General features: G+C 33.3%; 1 protein-coding gene across 4 annotated transcripts in view; it reads right to left on the bottom strand.

Moving 5' to 3' along the window:
- Positions 1-943: 943 nt before the first annotated feature.
- The window catches only part of LOC128860289 (cell death protein hid), an 87384-nt gene continuing 70253 nt past the window's right edge, over positions 944-18074 (bottom strand). For all 4 annotated transcript variants that reach the window (XM_054097718.1, XM_054097720.1, XM_054097719.1 and 1 more), the window contains exons 3-5: positions 16716-17226; positions 14818-15007; positions 944-2897 (exon numbers count right to left, since the gene is read on the bottom strand). In XM_054097718.1, coding sequence (XP_053953693.1) covers positions 2817-2897; positions 14818-15007; positions 16716-17226 — 782 coding nt within the window. In that variant the 3' untranslated portion in view covers positions 944-2816. The remainder of the gene's footprint in view (positions 2898-14817; positions 15008-16715; positions 17227-18074) is intronic.

Below are 18074 nucleotides of genomic sequence, written 5' to 3'. Positions count from 1 at the left end.
AGCTGATAGAGCAATTCTGAGGCCAGATTTGGATTCAGCGCATCATAAACCTTCGGAAATATATAGTCTGGTTTCTGGGTCTGAATGTTGGTTAAATTTTGTCGGCCTGTGTTATCTTATAATTTTACCTGTCAGCTTTTAAATTATGCCATTTTTATGCAGAACTAGCATTTTATGTTGAATTATGTTATTTTTTTAAAACAATTTTAACTGCAAATTCCGAAAAAAAATTAATAAACCCTTATTTTTCATTTACTTGCCAGCTAATTTTGAGTTACGCTGTTTTTTGTATAAAATTTTGACTTGGTAGTTCAGGTTTTTATTTTTGTTCCTAGAAAAAATTTTTTAGTTGTTAAATGCAATTTTGAGTTATGCCATTTTTATGTAGAATTATCATTTTATGCTCCCTTTTGTTATGTTTTGAAAACAAATTAAAATTTTAACGTTCGAAAAAATTTTATAAATTAATTTTTTTTATAATTCCCTTGCCAGTTTTAATTTTGAGTTACGCTGTTTTTCGTATAAGATTTAAACTTAGTAGTTCTGGTTTTTATTTGTGTTATTGGAAAATATTTTCAATTGTTAATTGCGATTTTGAATTATGCCTTTTTTATGTATAATTGACATTTTTTGAAATGAAATTCACATTTTAAGTTTCGAAATATTTTAAAAATTATTTTTTTTGTTAATTTACTCTCCAGTTTTGATTTGAGTTACGCTGTTTTTCGTATAAAATTTAAATTTTGTAATTAATGATTTAATTTCAGTGGCCAGAAAATTATTTTTACTTGTCAATTGCAGTTTTGAGTTATGCCTTTCTTATGTACAATTGACACTTTTTCAAATGAAATATAAATTTTAAGTTTCGAAAAAGATTTATAAATTAATTTTTTTTTTAATTTACTTGCCAGTTTTAATTTTGAGTTACGCTGTTTTACGTATACAATTTTATTTTTTTGATTTATGATTAATTTTTTGTTGCCAGAAAATTTATTTTTACTTGACAATTGCAATTTTGAGTTAAGCCGTTCTTATGTAGAACTACAATTTTTCAATTCCCAGACGAGTTTTTGTTATAAGTATGCAAACTTGTTTTCTTCTTGCCAGTTTTGACTCAGAGTTTTGCTATTTTTTATCTAAAATGGTCAGTTTATAATTCAGGCTTTTATTTTTGTTGTTGTAAAATTGGTTTTTACAAGTAGGTTTAAACTCTTAGTTATTTTAGCTTTCATTTAAAATTGTCGGCTGATGGATGGTCGCATTTTTGCTATAACTATTGAAAATACATTTATGTACGTACTTGTGAGTTTTAATTTTAGAGTTACGCTATTTTTATTTTAAGTTCTTAGTCTGCGTTTTCAATTCAGCTGTTTTTGTTTTATATTTTAAATTCTTACAAAATTGTAAACTCTTTATCAAAAATGTGTTGCTGTAAAATTCTAGTCTACAATATGTGTAGAAATATATCAGTTGGAAAAGTTTTATCAAAAATACTGCAAAAAATGTTTTCTTTGAAAAATGCTACAAAAAAAATTTCAAAAATTACTAACATCATTTTCGCATTTTTCAAATCACAACTCAGTGACTTTAGAATATCGATAATACGAAAGTTGTACCCATGTGTCAGTTCTTAATATTACAATATTTTGTTTGTTTTAATTGCTTTGAAGGTAATCGTTTTTTACTGCATAGATTCTACGAGAACCAAATTTTTGGTCAACTACTCCAATAAATTTTTTAGTAAATTTTTTGTTTTGTTTGTAATTTCTGCCTGCTTTGCTGCCAATTCATTTGTTATGTAGATATGTAGGCTTTTAGTACAAATGCTGTCTTTTATAAAACGCACAGTCTTATTTGTTTCACATTAAGAAAAATACAACAACAAACTTCATCACCATAGAAAAATATTTCCTTTAAGCACAAAAGTTGCTTATACTTAGCGGCAGTTGAAATACATAAGTTCTGGAATACTATTCATATGATTTGATTTGTGTCTTTGCAAAATTTCCACGTCTAAATACGGTAAAGGCTGTTATTAAGATTTGTATGTATACACACAATGTGTAGTTGTTATAAACGCTTACATTTAAAAAAAATATTCTTTTCGATTAGTACAAATATTTTTTGTGTCTTCTGTTTCTCGCTTTCACTTCTATTTCATTTCGACTTTGAATGCGTTTGTTTAGTTAAGAAAAGCTTCGTTGCTAAAATTCGGGTTCGTTGTCGCTAACTACGCTCCTTCACATACACACCTTCCTCACTCTCCTCTCTTTCTCACACATAAGTGCTGGCAAATCTCTCATTTCCATTTTTCGCGCTTCTGCTCCCCAAGCTCCAATTCATCTAATTCAAATGCGTTCCACTAGCTTTTATAACCATTTATTGGCTTTTTCTCCGTTAGCCGCTTGCTCACAGCAATTTAATTTCACACATTTGTTACCTTCCCACACAGATTGTCTCCATCACACGCGTCACATCCCTCGCTCTCTCGCTTTCTTATTCCTCTTTCGGGTGCTCACTTTCATGCGGCGTACAAGTCGCGCCATTCCACGCGCTGCTTTCGTTCAAAAACTTCTCATTCCACATTTCTCGTGCCGTTTCTTCACTTTTAAACTTTTCAAACTTGTTCATTGCTTTCAAAACATTTGACGCTTTTGGTACTTTTTCGTTACCACTTTATACATTTTTTTTGTTTCTTTTTCGCAAATTTATTTATTTTTTTAAGTGTAAATAATTTTGTATATGCATTGCTTTTCTGCTGCTGCTGTTTAATTGTAAGTATTGCGGCTGCTGCTGGTGCTTCACATTTCGGGCACTCATCGTGCCACAAGGAAGCCACAACCCATTGCCACAACGATGACTGTAACGACAGTGGGCCAGATGAAGGCTTTGAATTGCTGGAAGACGAAATAGAAGAAATAAAAAGAAAAAAGTTGGCATTAAAAGCGGAATTAATTTGATGTTTTTTTCTTGAGCTACATATTAAAAAAATTAATAAAATAATAATGCGTTCTAAAATATCTACTGTGTCCCTTCATGTACGCCAAGCATTCCTCAATAAATTTTAATATTTGTGATTGAGTTTTATTTCGTTTCTCTGGTAAAATTTATTTACCCAGGTGTTTGTACTGCCAGCACATGGTTGTCACCTTCATCTTCCACATGATTCAATTTGCGAAGCTCTGTTAGAATTCCTATGATGATTCTAAGATTATTATTATTTAATTCGACACAATCTAGAAATCAGTTTAGGTTAGAGCTTCTTATCAATGATTGTGATAAACTCGCTACACAGTCCCAATATGATATTTTTGTCTCTCCTTCCTTTGTCTTTTACTTCCTGCATCTTTAATGTAAGTTACTCATCGAAGCCAGCCCAGCCTGTCCTTAATTTGTGAATACATTGTGATTTTCTATGCACTAAAATCAGAGAACAACAAAGTATTTTGCCATCTTTGCTTCTATTTCATAGATTTAAACAAAGAATAAATAAATGAATAAATTCTTCCAGCAGCAGATATGCTTAGAATAAAATAGAATAGAATGAATTTGAGGTTAGCACTTCGACCTCATTTGGCGTCTACTCATCACAGTACCTCATCCAAACCTAGTTTCTTTATCAAGCTTAAGAAAAGCTGGGTTTGGCACATACGCTCTGTCTTTATTCTGGCTGGAATTGGCCGAGATACTCGTATCTCAACCTTTTCCGCGCTATTCAAAAAGAAGGTGTATTGGAGTGTCCGAGGACTGGTCGCAGAAACGACAAGAATCAGTCAATCATATCCCAATCCTGCGCAGAGGACTGCAATGGCAATCTGCAATGGCTTGTGAGTATGCCCGTGAGCATTCTGAGTTTATGCTTAGGGAGGGCTATGAGTTTCCTAGAGCTCTTTTGATTGTACCACCCACTCCCCAGTAAGGTCTTCGCCGACTCGCGTCAGCAGAGATGCTTGGTTTCAAAAGTAGGAAATATCCGAAAAGAAAGCTGAAATAACTAAATTCAAGGTTTTTAGGCTAACACAGCAGGTGACCAAATGTTACTGCTAAAGGAATTTGATTTTATTTCGCCAGGCCTAAGTTTATATGTATATATATATATATGAGCTCATTTCATAAAAAAAAGTTTTCACAAAATATATGTATTTTGCGCTAATGAGGTTTCTTATAAGAAAATAATTTTTAAAAATTCGAATAGCTGTTTCAGAAGTTATGCCTTTTATATTACCAAACAAGGAATGCACGATTTTCTTTTTATTTGGAGAAAATCAGCAACACCTTCTTGAAAAAAAAGTTTTTTAAATCAACAAGAATTTTGAGCCGCGTCAAACTTGCACTTTATGAGACTAAAATTTAACGGGCTGTAAAACTGCATACCAAAAATTATTTAAAAAACTCGAATGAAAAAGTTTGAAATTTCGAGATTTTTTTTTTTTTGACTTAGCATAATCTTTAAAATTTTCATCTATATAATATTTGTTTTAGAATGATTTATATTTGTTATAAAAAATTAATGAAAATTAAATATAACAAAAAAAGTAGCCAAAAAAACTGGTCCACGTATTGCGTTTCTCATTCAATTCCGTCTGCATGTGTATGTGAACATTTAGAAAGGGCGTCGGCAGCGATGCCTATAGTGAACATTAAACATCAAGTGATAGAAGAGGTTTTGTGGCATTCAATGACGAGCTGCAAAGAGCATTTCAGCCAAGAAGAAACATTAGAAAAAATCGATTTGCTCTTCGAAGCTGGCACAAAACATAGATCATTTTCACCAACATCAAGACGCACAACAAAAATTGACAAAGACGATCGGTGAAATACTGAACAAAGGGCTTGGGCGCCACACAACAAGGAATGGAGAAGTGTTAGTATACATATATAGGTAGACCGAGCGCAGAGCGGACATTTTAAAGGAGCGATTCTTTGAGATTTTAATTTTCCTGTAATTGTTCCACAAATCAAATAAAATAATTGAATATTTATTGGGTGTTTGGCTGAGCTCTTCCCGCTATTTGAGGCATGCGATTTAATGTTCTTCCACAAATAGAGGTACTTACAGTTTCAAATCGACTCCAAATGGCAATTGGTTTTTTATGAGAAGTTTTTTCATTGCAGAAATACACTCGGATGTTTGCCATTGCTTGCCGAGGGGCGACAGCTCTTAGAAACAAATTTGTCATTTGTTGCTTCATGCCCGAAGATTCAAATACGGGCGTTTCCGAACACAGATGGGCACTTTACAGTAACAGTAAAAAGGAGGTAAATATATTTTTTTACTTTTACTGAATACCGAATTATAGTCACGCACCCGCGCATTAGGCTACGGCGGCCGGTCCCCAAAAGGTGTTCTCAAATTCTGCATTCTGGCGTATAGAGCGCATTGATTTTGTTAATAAATTGTAATAATTTTAATGCCTTGTTGAATCATATAGCATTTGATGGTTAAAATCCAATACTAAATAAGTGATCGCAACAAATTTGATGGATGATGTTCATTATGCACAGCTCAAAGTTCGAGTGCTCTTAATGAAAAACATCGTGCATCGTGCGAATTGATTTTGGACTACTAACAGATGAAATCTAGTGTTGGTCCATGCATATATCCATTTTATGCTCGAATACGATATTTACAATAGATATAAAATGGCGTGAAATATATACGAAGAAAAGAAAACAGAAAAAAAAAATTCTCCATTTACTGCCTGCAAGTGCAAGTAAATCAAAAGCGCTTAATAGTTATAATCTCAAAAGCATTTAATGGCCTATTAAATATACTATTGTATCACTTTCACACTGCCCGCATCCAGTATCATCCCCTTTGCTTGGCAAGTCGCAACACCTGAATATGCCGTACGCCTGCAAATACCCTAAGCTACACTCCATACACACAGACTTATAGCAAGTAAGCAACGCGCCTTTGGGTCAACTGCGCCTTTAGCGCTCATCGGCGGCGCATAAAATCCTCCCCAAAGACCACTTCACACGTGCCACTTCAACGCCAATGTTACACTTAAGTATTTATCATGTAAGTATAAACATACATATGTACATATCTTCACAAGTATGTTGCTATCAATAAATAATTTTTATGTTTTCGCCGTCGACATTCGGAAAATGTAACAAATGCGCTTATAATTACAATAGAAATGTGCCGAAAATTGATATCATTGGTGGTGTAACCCCCAGTTGGTCATACAACTAACTGCATATACATCTTTACACACAGAAATATGTATGCTTAGTAGACGTAAATGAGTAGTGGAATAGTAAAAGTGCTAGATAAATAAACATAAATAAATATTTCATTATCATTGCGGTCAGTTAATTTGATATTTTTGTTCGAATGGTCGCATTTTTTTTTGCTTCAATGCATTCGATATTTGTATGAAAGACGTGCGCTGGGGTGATTTCCGTGCGATTTGGCAATGTATGCAAATGAAATGTATTGTAATAGATATCTAAATAATTTTCGATATCTCCGCTAAATTGTTTGTAATAATCGAAATGCATTTCGAACACTTGTTGTAATTTTTAGTATTTTTAATACATCGAATCTGTACGCGCGCTGTCGGCAGTTGTGTTGAGGAATCCAGACTATTTTCTTGCAGCTTCTGCAGTTACGGACCTTCATCTGAGGCGGGATCGCATAAAGAGCATTTATATACGTTAAACTTACCCAAGAAGTACTCAGAACACTAGCCAACATGGTCAAGAGGTTTTGAGATTTGTACTACGTAGAAGATCGTTATTCGGCTTTGAGCGAATTTGAAGGATATCCCGAAGTCAAACCATTTTTTGAGGCGAACTTTGGATTCTACGTCATTCGTTTTGTGTTTCAACAAAAATTTTGCTTTAGGTTAGTGAAACACAAAACAAATGACGTAGAATCCAAAGCTCCCCTAAAAACATGTTTCTTTCGACATAACTAACGAGCAAACCCGGTATCTATCATTCTTGACTAGCCAACTTACTGAGGAAACAACGTCCTTAGTGGAGAGTGCATAGAGGGCAGTTAATGGCATACCTCATGGTGAAAATACTTTTAGAGGTGTGCTAAATAGCCGACTGAACCGTGACTGATTGCCACTCCGAGTTGCCTCAGCTTAACGCACTGTCTCTGGCGCTGCAAGCTTTGTGATCAGCGGAGAGAAACACGTCGACCTCATAGCCCGTGATCGAATGGATGCGTGAGACTCCAAGAAGAAATACGTAATCAATAGCTTCCCAGAACGGAGATGTCAAACCATGCGGCGGTGGCAAAGCCGATGGGACACTGCCCCGAGTGTGGCAGATGGACGGCGAAACTTATTCCATCAATTGACAACTGGGTCCAAAGGAGTTTCAGGTAAGTGAACTACATCTTAACTCAGTTACTCTCGGATACATTCGGAGATACCTATACCACATGGGGATGGTAAGGGATTCCAAGTGCATATACTGCGGATGGCTCGCGAAAAGAAGTGATCTGAGGGAGGAGATTGACAACATCGCGCCGAGCAACACAAGTAGAAAAATGCTCGAACGCGAGGACAGCTGGAACGCGGTAAAGAAATACATTGAGAACGTACTGCGAAAAAAAAGATATACCTCGACATAGTGCAACAAAGCGAAGGTCCACAGAATCTAGCTACAAGTGAGGTGGACCAGTATAATTGGTTCTTTATGGATGCTGTTCTGAAGTAAAGTAGTCCCGAGAAGAGTGTCTCCCCAGAAGAAAAGGATGGATTGTTTTAATAATGGATTTCTTGAAAGACTATTAGTATGAAATTTTTTGAATTGTGAAATAATAAAGTGGCTCGCAAATTGCTTTGGTTTTTGTCAATTTTTTTTGGTTGTGTTGGGTTTTATTTGCGTGCATTCATTGGAGCAGGCAGCCCAAGAAATCTATGCTGCTTATGAAACAGTGGTTTCAGCGAGTTTATTCTGGTAACATGCGACAGCGCGCATATTCTGGTACGCCCAATATCCAAAATACCGATGAAGTCATAGAAATCGTTCAGTCGGACTGGCAACTGAGCACCGATAGCATTGGTCAGAAAATGAAGATTAGTCAGCAAACTGTTTAGAATCATTTTCATAATATGATAGTAAGTATTCATATGGTATTGAAGGACATACATATTTGAGGCTAAAACTTCCCGCAACCATTATTTTTATGTTTGCTCCTTTTAATGGAGCTACATGGAGGACTACAACTTAACTCAAGATATGTAGACACATGCAGTTATCGTCGCTATATCGTCACAAATCACACCGATTTATAAATCTTTGACACTGTCCGATCTGCTGAATTTATTCAACCAATGCAAGCGATCATTGATGAGGACATTTCAAAATCAGTGAGGGCTCTTGCGAGGCAGCTTAACGGGTTAGGGGTAGTCAAATTTTTCAAAAAAATAACTTTTGTTTTTAGATTTTCTTAAAGTGTAATATTTCAAAAATATTGTGTGAAAATTTGAAGTGAATCCGACAAATACTTTTCGAGTTATTCAACAATTAACAAACGGGTTCGGGACTCCGGAGCGATCGCAAAACTACGTTTTTTGAACTGAGGATCACTGTAACTTAAAAACCGCTTGGTAGATTTGAATAAAAGATATACTGCTTTTGAAAAACATAAAAACTCGTGCCTGAACAAAGGATTTATTTTCAAAAATTTCGTTTTTTTTTTAACAATTAAATGTCGGTTTTTTTCTATAAAATTATAGGACGTTCTTCAAGAAAAGTCATGTGAATAAAAATTCCAAACTTTGTATGAAAATTAGAAAATTCAGTGAAATTCATGAAAATTGCATCAGAATTTCGCACTTTTTAAGCAGAATTTTTAGCAAACCTTTGGGTATGCAGTTTTATTTCCTATTCATTTTTAATATGCAAAAGTTTCAAGTGCTTCAAAAATCACGTTCATTTCTAACTATTTTTTTTTTTTTTTTGTTAATGCCATTGAGAATTTTCTTTCATATGAAACACACATTTATGAGGAGGAAGACTGCAACATCGTAAGTAAAACCAAACAAACAAAAAAAAAATATTCAAAATTAACGCGATTTTTGAGTCACTTAGACCTTCTTTTTATTACCTTAGAATTTCACCCAACCCACAACAAAATTTTTCTCAAAAACAATCTAAATTTTTTATCAGCTTAATTTTTTGCTAAGCGTAGTGAAATACCATATTTCCTTTGATAGATATTGCAGCTACTTCTTAAAGGTGAGACCACCGAATTTTTTACAATTTAAATATAGTAAAATAACCTTCGCTTAAATATTTTTGATTTATTTAATTTGCAATCGCAGCGTCTCACTGCAGCGCCTCACCGCAGCGCCTACTGCCTATATGGCACCTGCTATTTGAGTTAAAAAAATAAGCAATCGCAAATTCAAATAAGTCTTTTGTTTTTATACAAAATATAAACAACAACAAACGTGCCACAATAAATGCAGCTGAAATTTGAAACTGTAATTACGCGCTTCAGTAAACAACTAGAAAAGTTCATTAACATACAAAAGCATTGCAGAAAATTGCTTATCGTTGCAGGAGGAAAAAAAAAAACAAAAAACTAAGAAAAAAGGAGTGAAAAAATATGCTTTACAAGTACTGAAGTAGCAACAACAGAATTGCGACGACAGCTGTGCGCCCAGCGGCTGCAGTGAGTCAGCGCTAAAAAGCTGCTGAAAGCAAAAAAAAAAAACAAAGCACCAAAACACCTATGAAAATAAAACAAAAAATTTAGAAAAACTATTTTTTCGTTATCACCATTAAAGAGCGCATTACAAGGGTAATAAAATTAACAAAAAAAAAAAAAATTATAAACGAGTAAAAAAAAATTATAAACGAGTAAAAAAAAAATTATAAACGACTTAAATGAAAAAAGTTGAAAGAAGTAAATTAAATTAAAGCAAAAATAAGCCAAATCAAAATGCTCGTAAAAATTGCAACGATTTGCAGTTTTTGTTTAGAAAACCTCGTAAAAAAGCTGGAAAAAGTAAAGCAGCCAGCCAATCAGGCGACATTGCAGCAGGCAGGCAGGCACTCAGGCAGTTAGTCAGCCAGCCAGCCAGCCGGTGTTGCGGACTCAAGTGACAATAAAATTCGTATTTTTTGCGATAAAATTTAATTGCGCAGCTTTGTGGCGTCAATAAAATAAGCGAACTCAGCTATGGAAAAAATAAAACCGCGCGCGCGCTTCCGCAACGTGCCACCGCGACCAAACGCCTGGAAACCTGCTTGCTTTTCAGGGTCTTTACACTGCGCATGATGTTATGTACAGGGTCTTTCAACAATTACTAATATGCAGTATTTTGAAAAATTAGATGCTTCACAGCAGCTCCAGTTATTTTCTTTTGGCGCTCAAGCAAAATCGGACTAATTTTCATAAATCGTATAATAGTTTTTGTCTTTTTCACAACACCTGCCTGGAAGCCGCGCAATCGAACAGCACTCGATTTCGAAACGTAACGCCACTAAACAAGAAACCCGTACTTGAAAGACCCTGCTCATTTAGCAGCACGTGGCTGACGCGTTTGCCTCGCATTGCTTAGCGCGCGCGCGCGCTTGGTTGGCTGGTTGGTTGAGCGGTCGCTCATGTCCATTGGCCTGCATGTCTAGCAGCGCACCACTGACTTAGATTGCATTTTGCATTTAGTCGCTGCAGCGTAATAAAATTCTTACTTACTATCTTTTTGTTCAATAGTTTTTTTTTTTGGTTTTGGTTTTCTTTTTGCAATAGTTTTGAATTTATTGTCGTTCATCGTTCAATGTGCAAGCATTGCGCCCGCCTTGTTTCGACTTTTATTTTTCGCGTTCGCATGTGGCCACAAGTGTTTCGAAAACAAAGAGTTTTGAAAGCATTCTTCATGTCAGTCTATAAATGAATGAACTGTGTCATACAGAAGTTTTTATTTTACACACAAATTATGCATGTACGCTATTTTTCTTGGGCCCTGAACAATAGCGCATTTTACGTCTTAAATAATAAAGAACACCTGTGGTTGTGGGCTGGCACATGCATTCACCTGTGTGTATGTGTATGCGTATGTAATACAAAGGTGGATTTGGAATTTTGTAAGAGAAAAATCTTCTTTATTAGATACTCATTCAGTGATTGCACAGGAAGCTTCAAGGAAAGAAAGTCATTTGCCGCTGCACGCATGGCGAGACTAAAGGATGTAGGTGTGTATGTGCAGCTGTGAGAGAATTCCATAAAAAATTTCTTGGAAAATTAATAGTTGGCTGTTAAACTATTCATCTGTTTTCACGTCTATATTTCAGATCCTCTTTTACTTGATTTTAAACATTTAAATTGTGTGCCTACTTGGCATGCTCGTATAGTGGGCAAGGCGTGCATGAGTTAATTTACTATGGCACAGCCACATATTGGAACAAGTTATGACAATTTGTTTGTTTCTTATTTAATTTTAGTAATTCGCTTATGGAAATATGATTAATAACTGCCACAAAAACTTAAAATTTTCTGAAATAAAAAAAAAAATCAAAATATATTCATAAAAAATGCAAACTCCTTAAACAGAATATTTAGAAAAATTTTGGTTTAGTAGTTTTATAGCCCACTGATTTTATGGATATTAGGGCGCAAGTTTGGAGATGCTCAAAATTCCCATTGATTTAAAAAAATAATAATTTATTTGCTGGCGATCTTGTTAATTTTCTCTATTTAACGAAAAATACCAATTCTCGAGGGAAAAATACCCATTCCGTATAAAGATTTTTTAAAGCGAAATAGATGCAGTTAATTTAACAAATAAACAATTGTCTTTTGGTTTTATGTTTAAAATTTTTCAATTTAAAATTATTTCGTAAAATTTGTTTAGGCTAAAATATGCTTAAAAAAATTGTAATTTTTTTGTTTCAAATTTTTCAATTTAATTTTTTAGGAAAAAATATACTTATTAAAAAAAAATTAAATCTCCTTGCTTAAAATTTCTTAGGCTAAAATATGCTTAAAAAATTATAACTTTTTTATTTAAAAATTTTCAGTTTAATTTTTTTGGCTAATATATTCTTACTAAAAAAAACTACTTTGTTTAATAGTTTTTAGTTTAATTTTTTCGACTAAAATGCATTTAAAGAAAACTAAATTTTTTTTTTTTAATTTTTTTGATTTTTTGTAATAACTGAATTGAAAAAAGAACTATTCAGACACTTTTCATATTTTTGTCACTATTTAGTAGACTTTTCTCAGCTGTTGATCAAAATTTTTGGAGATCTTTTGGGAAAGAAATTAGTTTTTAGTTAAAATGAACTTAAAAATGTTAAAATTTTTTTGTTACAATTTTTTTGATTTTTTGTAATAACTGAATTGAAAAAAAACCTATTTGGACACTTTTGATATTTTTGTCACTAATTAGTAGACTTTTCTCAGCTGTTGATCAAAATTTTTGGAGAACTTTTGGGAAAGAAATTAGTTTTTAGTTAAAATGAACTTAAAAATGTTAAAATTTTTTTGTTAAAATTTTTTTGATTTTTTGTTATAACTGAATTGAAAAAAAAACCTATTCAGACACATTTCATATTTTTGTTACTATTTAGTAGACTTTTCTCAGCTGTTGATCAAAATTTTTGGAGAACTTTTGGTAAAGAAATTAGTTTTTAGTTAAAATGAACTTAAAATAAATCAAATTTTTTTGATTTTTTGTAATAACTGCATTGAAAAAACCTATTCAGACTCATTTCATATTTTTGTCACTAATTACTGAGACTTTTCTCAGCTGTTGTTCGAAATTTTGGTAATTTTTTTTTAATTCTAAAAGTAACGCCCTTCAGATATTTTGCTTAAAATTTTTGTTTGTGTTTTTTAAAAACACCCCATTCGATGTTTTTTACATATTTGTCACAAACAGCTGAAACTATTCTCGTTATCCCCTGAAAGTTTCATAGCGTGACTCCCATTTATCGGGATTTTCGAGTTATATTTAAATTGGTTAAGCCAACCAGTGAAAATACCATGAGAAAAGCAGGTGGCGCAAAATTAATCAATTGTGGAAAGATTTATAATATTTGCAAATATCGTTCTACGGCAATCATATTTGACACTTGTGAGCTAGACAGCTGCAGCATACAAACAGACAAGCAATGGAGCACGTAAGGGTCAAAATAAAGATTTCCGTCATTCAAAATAATTTTTTTTTTTAGTAAAAAGTTGAATGGTTAATTTTGCGCCACCCGATTAATTTTGCGCCACCCTTTACAATCATTTTATTACTCTATGCACTCAGTGACGCTACAGTCTATTTGCACACGGATGTAATGCACGAGTGCTATAGCACTGCTCTCTATTTAATGCGATTTTTTTTTTTTTGAAAAATTACAAAAAAATTCGGTTCACAAAAAAACAAACAAATAATAGATTTTAAAAATTGCAATTGGGGGAAAAACCTAAAAAAAATTTAAAAAACAATTTTTAATGTTAAAAAAAACAGAGTATGTTTCACTTTAAAAACTGCTATACCCAAATTTCAAAAGTGAATAAATCTCAAATTCATAAATGAAGTCTGAAATGAGGTACTTTTCAGAAATAACAAACAAATCTCAGTTCAAAAAAAGTGAAATTAATTTTTAAAAATTATGGGTTTTCCCAATTTTTTTTTAAGTAGCCTCTAGCCTAAAATGTTAAAAAAAAATGTTTTAAATGTTAAATAACCAGAAGATATTTCACTCTAAAAACCCAATACCAACATTTTCAGCAGTGAATAAATCTCAAATCGATAAATTTAAATTACAAAATAAAAATTAGAAACAAATTTATGTTCAAAAAATTTAAAACAAATTGAAATTAATTTTTAAAAACTATGATTTTTTCCAAGAATTTTTTGTATTAAGTAGGTTTTATCCTAAACAATTAAGAAAAATGTTTTAAATGTTAAAAAAAACGGAATATAATTCATTTTAAAAATCCCAATGCCGAAATTTTCAATAGTGAATACATCTAAAATTATAAACTAAATTTGAAAATTGAATTTGTTTCGAAAAAACTTTTCTTAATATATTTTACTCTAGTAAAAGAAAAAAAAAAGAAAAAATTTTAATTAAAAATATCTGCGTTTTTGTTTTTGACTTTGAAAACCCCATTCAAAAATGTTCAACAGCAAATTAAATTTAAGAAGGCGTGCCTTTAGAAATTAAAGAAAGTGTCTGTTTAAGAAATAGACAAAAAAAAAAATTCATTAAATTTAAAAAGTAAACAGAAGATATATCATCCTAAAAATGTATACAAAAATTTTCAAGAGGGACAAAATCTCAAAATTATAAATGAAATATAAATAAAAATATTTGTTATTCCAATAAATGAACAAAACAGATTTTAAATATTTACACAACGAATATCTCATTTGAAAACCGAACACTAAAATTTTCAACAGTGAATAAATCTCAAAATTATAAATGAAATCTGAGGAGTTCTTTTCAAAAATTACAAAAAAATGATAAAAAAAAGTTAAATTAAATTTAAAAAGCAAACAGAAGGCATACCATTTCAAAAAACTCTACTATTTTAAGTGGAATCTCTTAATAAGTTGAGGAATTAAAAAAAAAAAAACAGAAAGGAGCCGACGCTTCTGTAGGGCTTAGAAGCAGCAGATGGAAGATGATGCCAGACAAGGCCCGACAGCATTAAGAAAAAGCCTTTCTCTTATACCATTTTATATTTTTTGCTTTCATAGCGTGTTCGAAATTGAATACTTGCTATACTTGCTCTTGAGATAGTTCTCTACTTTAATTCGTCAAGCTTAGCACTAACTGATTAAGCATAATCGTTTTTCTTGTCCCAAGTACTCTTCCTACCCCCTACTTTTCACTCACCTTTTTCTCTGACTTCGATTTTGGCACATCCTTTTTCTTCTTACGCGGCGGTATTCGCCCATTAAATTCCTGCAAACGTTCACGGCCTGCTGTAAAATTATCATAACGATCATCGAACTCATCCCAGCTGGTCTCATGCTCGCTATGACATTCGCGCTCATCATCATTTGTGGTTGATGTGCGACGCGACCTAAATGAAGAAAAAAAATTACAATTTAAGAAAAAAATCATCTTAAACAATGCAATGTTGATATAAATTTTTGTATGCAAACTTTTTAACATAAAGAATCAGTAGAGATATTAACTTATGAGAATCATGCTGATTTCTTATGAAATATCATTGCCGAGCGTAATAAATTTAAAAATTTTATCAGAATACGCAAATTGCAATTAGCGAACAATAAAATGCATGAGTAGATGAGGGGATGAACAACGTTGTGCCCATTCTCATAGTGAAATATTCATAAGGCGAAAAAGTGGCGACGTTCGAGAGGTGCCAATCAACATATCCACCAATACATTCATGGGGCATATTTTTGTAAGTAATCTCGAAATGAAAGCATTATCATGGCAGCAAGTTGTCGCTGGTCATGTCGATAAGTATTTGCTTGCGCTATAATTAACAGCAACCCGTCAACGGCAGCCGACGTGCGCTACATACATATGTAGTCGCGTTGATAGCAAGTGGATGCTGAGGGGCTGGTATATTTGCCTGTGGCTGCTGCTCTGATTGTTGCTAACTGACCGATAGCACTGGCGCAGCACACTTGGTGCGTGAAAAGATGTCATGGGAATTGATATTTTTAGCATACATATATACGGAGGCATAGCGAGATTTCACAATCTAAATGGCGCGTTAATGCGTTGCGGGAGCTGCGGTTGCTCACAGCTGGTAGGTCGTTGATCGCAAGCGTTCAGTGCGTGTGCCTTTCAAGCTCACTACGCTGCTATACATAGACTTTTGATTATCACCAACGTCATTATATGGCTGATACTTTATAGAATTTTATATTTCTTGGTTTGTATTGTTATTGGTCTGGCACTACTGTGCAGAGTAGGCGTTCCCAGGCGATAAGAAATTGTATGGAGATTTGTTAATTTTTGAAGTGGAAAACTTGGAATCTTGCATGTGATAATGAGTTTAAGTTATGGTTTCGGCATACTATGTCGCATAAAATAATGAAAATGTACATGTATAGTTTTTGGGCAAGATTTGAAATGTTTGGTTTTCGGCTTTCGTTAAGTTTCGAACACATTCCTTAAATTTTAAGAACTTTCGTTAAGTTTGCAAGGGATTCCAGTTATACAACTAGCTTTAAGTTTTGGAAACCTTCGTTAAGTTTTAAGAACTTTCGTTAAGTTCCAAAATGATTCCAATTGTACCACTATCGTTAAGTTTTGGAAGCATTCGTTAAGTTTGAAAGAGGTAATGAATTCTGTAACGCAACTTTCGTCAAGTTTCAAAGAGGTTATAATTAGAGGTTCTATTATTAAGCTTCATTAGAGCGTGTTAAGTTTCGAAAACGTTTTCTCAAGCCTCCAGCTAGATTTAGAAACATGCTTTTATTACAATATTATTAGAAATTTTTCGATTTAACTTATTATCAAGTTTTCAAAACTTTCGTTAGGTTTAGTTATGTCTTAAATGTTCACTTTTGATGTTGCTTTCGCGTATTTCAATGGTATGAAATAAAAATTGCAGTTTTATTTTTTCGTTAAAATTCAATTCATTTTCGTTAAAATACAATTCCGTCATATAAATTTCGCATAAAATGTTAAAGAATTAAATTGTTAAAAAATAGGGATAATCTATTTAAGACAAAGTTCCTTAACTTTCGTTAAGTTGAACAACATTTCCAAAACTACCAAATTTCCATACAAAAATTTGTTTCACTTACCGCTTCTGCGCATCTGAAAAACTGCGATGCAATCGCGCATGTCCCTTCGCCATACAAGATTGTGTTGATGTCGACGTCGACGCTACACAGGTGCGCTGATGCGTTGTCGCTTCCGTCGATCCGAACACATTGCCGGTGCAGGTGCTGGCATTTGCGGTGAGCGGCGTCGGCGGTGGGGTATACTGATAGTGTGGATATGAATATTGCTGATATTGTTGTGGGGTTGTCTGACTATGCGCACTGGTGTGACTACTGGGCGGCATTGGTGGGGCCGACTGGGGTGGCTGTTGGAGGTGTTGTGTATTGCTATAGCCGCCACTGATGTTGTGCTGACGAAAGAAGGTGTTCTCTTCACCGGCAGCAAAGCTGACGCTGGTTCGTGGCGTGCGCGGTGTGCTGCGGCTGGGTGGAAAGAATACTTCGCCACCGCCACCACTGCCTGTGTATGGAGATGGGCTGTGCACGTGACAGCATGGACTGGCCGGTGGTGGATACTGGAAGGCAGGGGTATCTAGAAAAAAAGAAAGAAAGAGTTAGTTAGCGATTATGGGTAAAGCTTTTACAAAAAAAAAAAATAAGGCTATAGTACTAAAGTTTCAGTTTAAAGTATTCTAATAAACAACAAGTATCCTAAATTTAGACACACCAAAAACGTTTCGTTAAGTTTAAGATTTTTAGTTTAGTACTTATATTTTCATTGGGTTGCAAGATTTTTGGCAGCATATATTAAAATGTTTTAAAATTTCTACGTTCTACAGAGTTTATATAAATGGTATTCTGTCAAGTGTTTGCGTTTGAATAGACCGAAGCAGACAAGAAAATAATGTTTTCATACGGGCCAATGTTAAAGCTGCTTTAGGATTTTCTATTTTGCAAGTTTTTGTTAAGCCTACAATGTTTCGTTGAGTTTGAATATTTTTCGTTAAGTTTTAAAACATACTACTTTAATCGATTCACATAAAGTAGCAAAAAATAAAATATCTGGCTTATAAATATTATTTCGTCAAGTGTTTGAATAGACCGAAGCAGACAAAAAAATATTTTTTTTTCATACGGGCCAATATTGAAGCTCTTTTACAAATTGTATCTTGGAAGTTTTCGTTAAGTTGGAATTTTTTTCGTTAAGTTTACAATGTTTCGTTGAGTTTGTATTTTTTGTTAAGTCTTAAAATATTCCACCGTAATCCATTATATTATAAAATAACGTAGATAATTTTCCTGATTTATAAATATTATTTCGCCAAGTGTTAGAATATACCGAAGCAGACAACAAAATAATATTTTTCATACGGGCCAACGTTAAAGCTGATTTACAAATTATATTTTGTAAGGTTTTGTGAAGTTTATAATGTTTTGTTA

This window comes from Anastrepha ludens, chromosome 4 (assembly GCF_028408465.1).
Source record: "Anastrepha ludens isolate Willacy chromosome 4, idAnaLude1.1, whole genome shotgun sequence".
NCBI lineage: Eukaryota > Metazoa > Arthropoda > Insecta > Diptera > Tephritidae > Anastrepha > Anastrepha ludens.
Note: the sequence above shows the minus strand (reverse complement) of the source record. Positions and strands in the feature narration are given on the sequence as shown.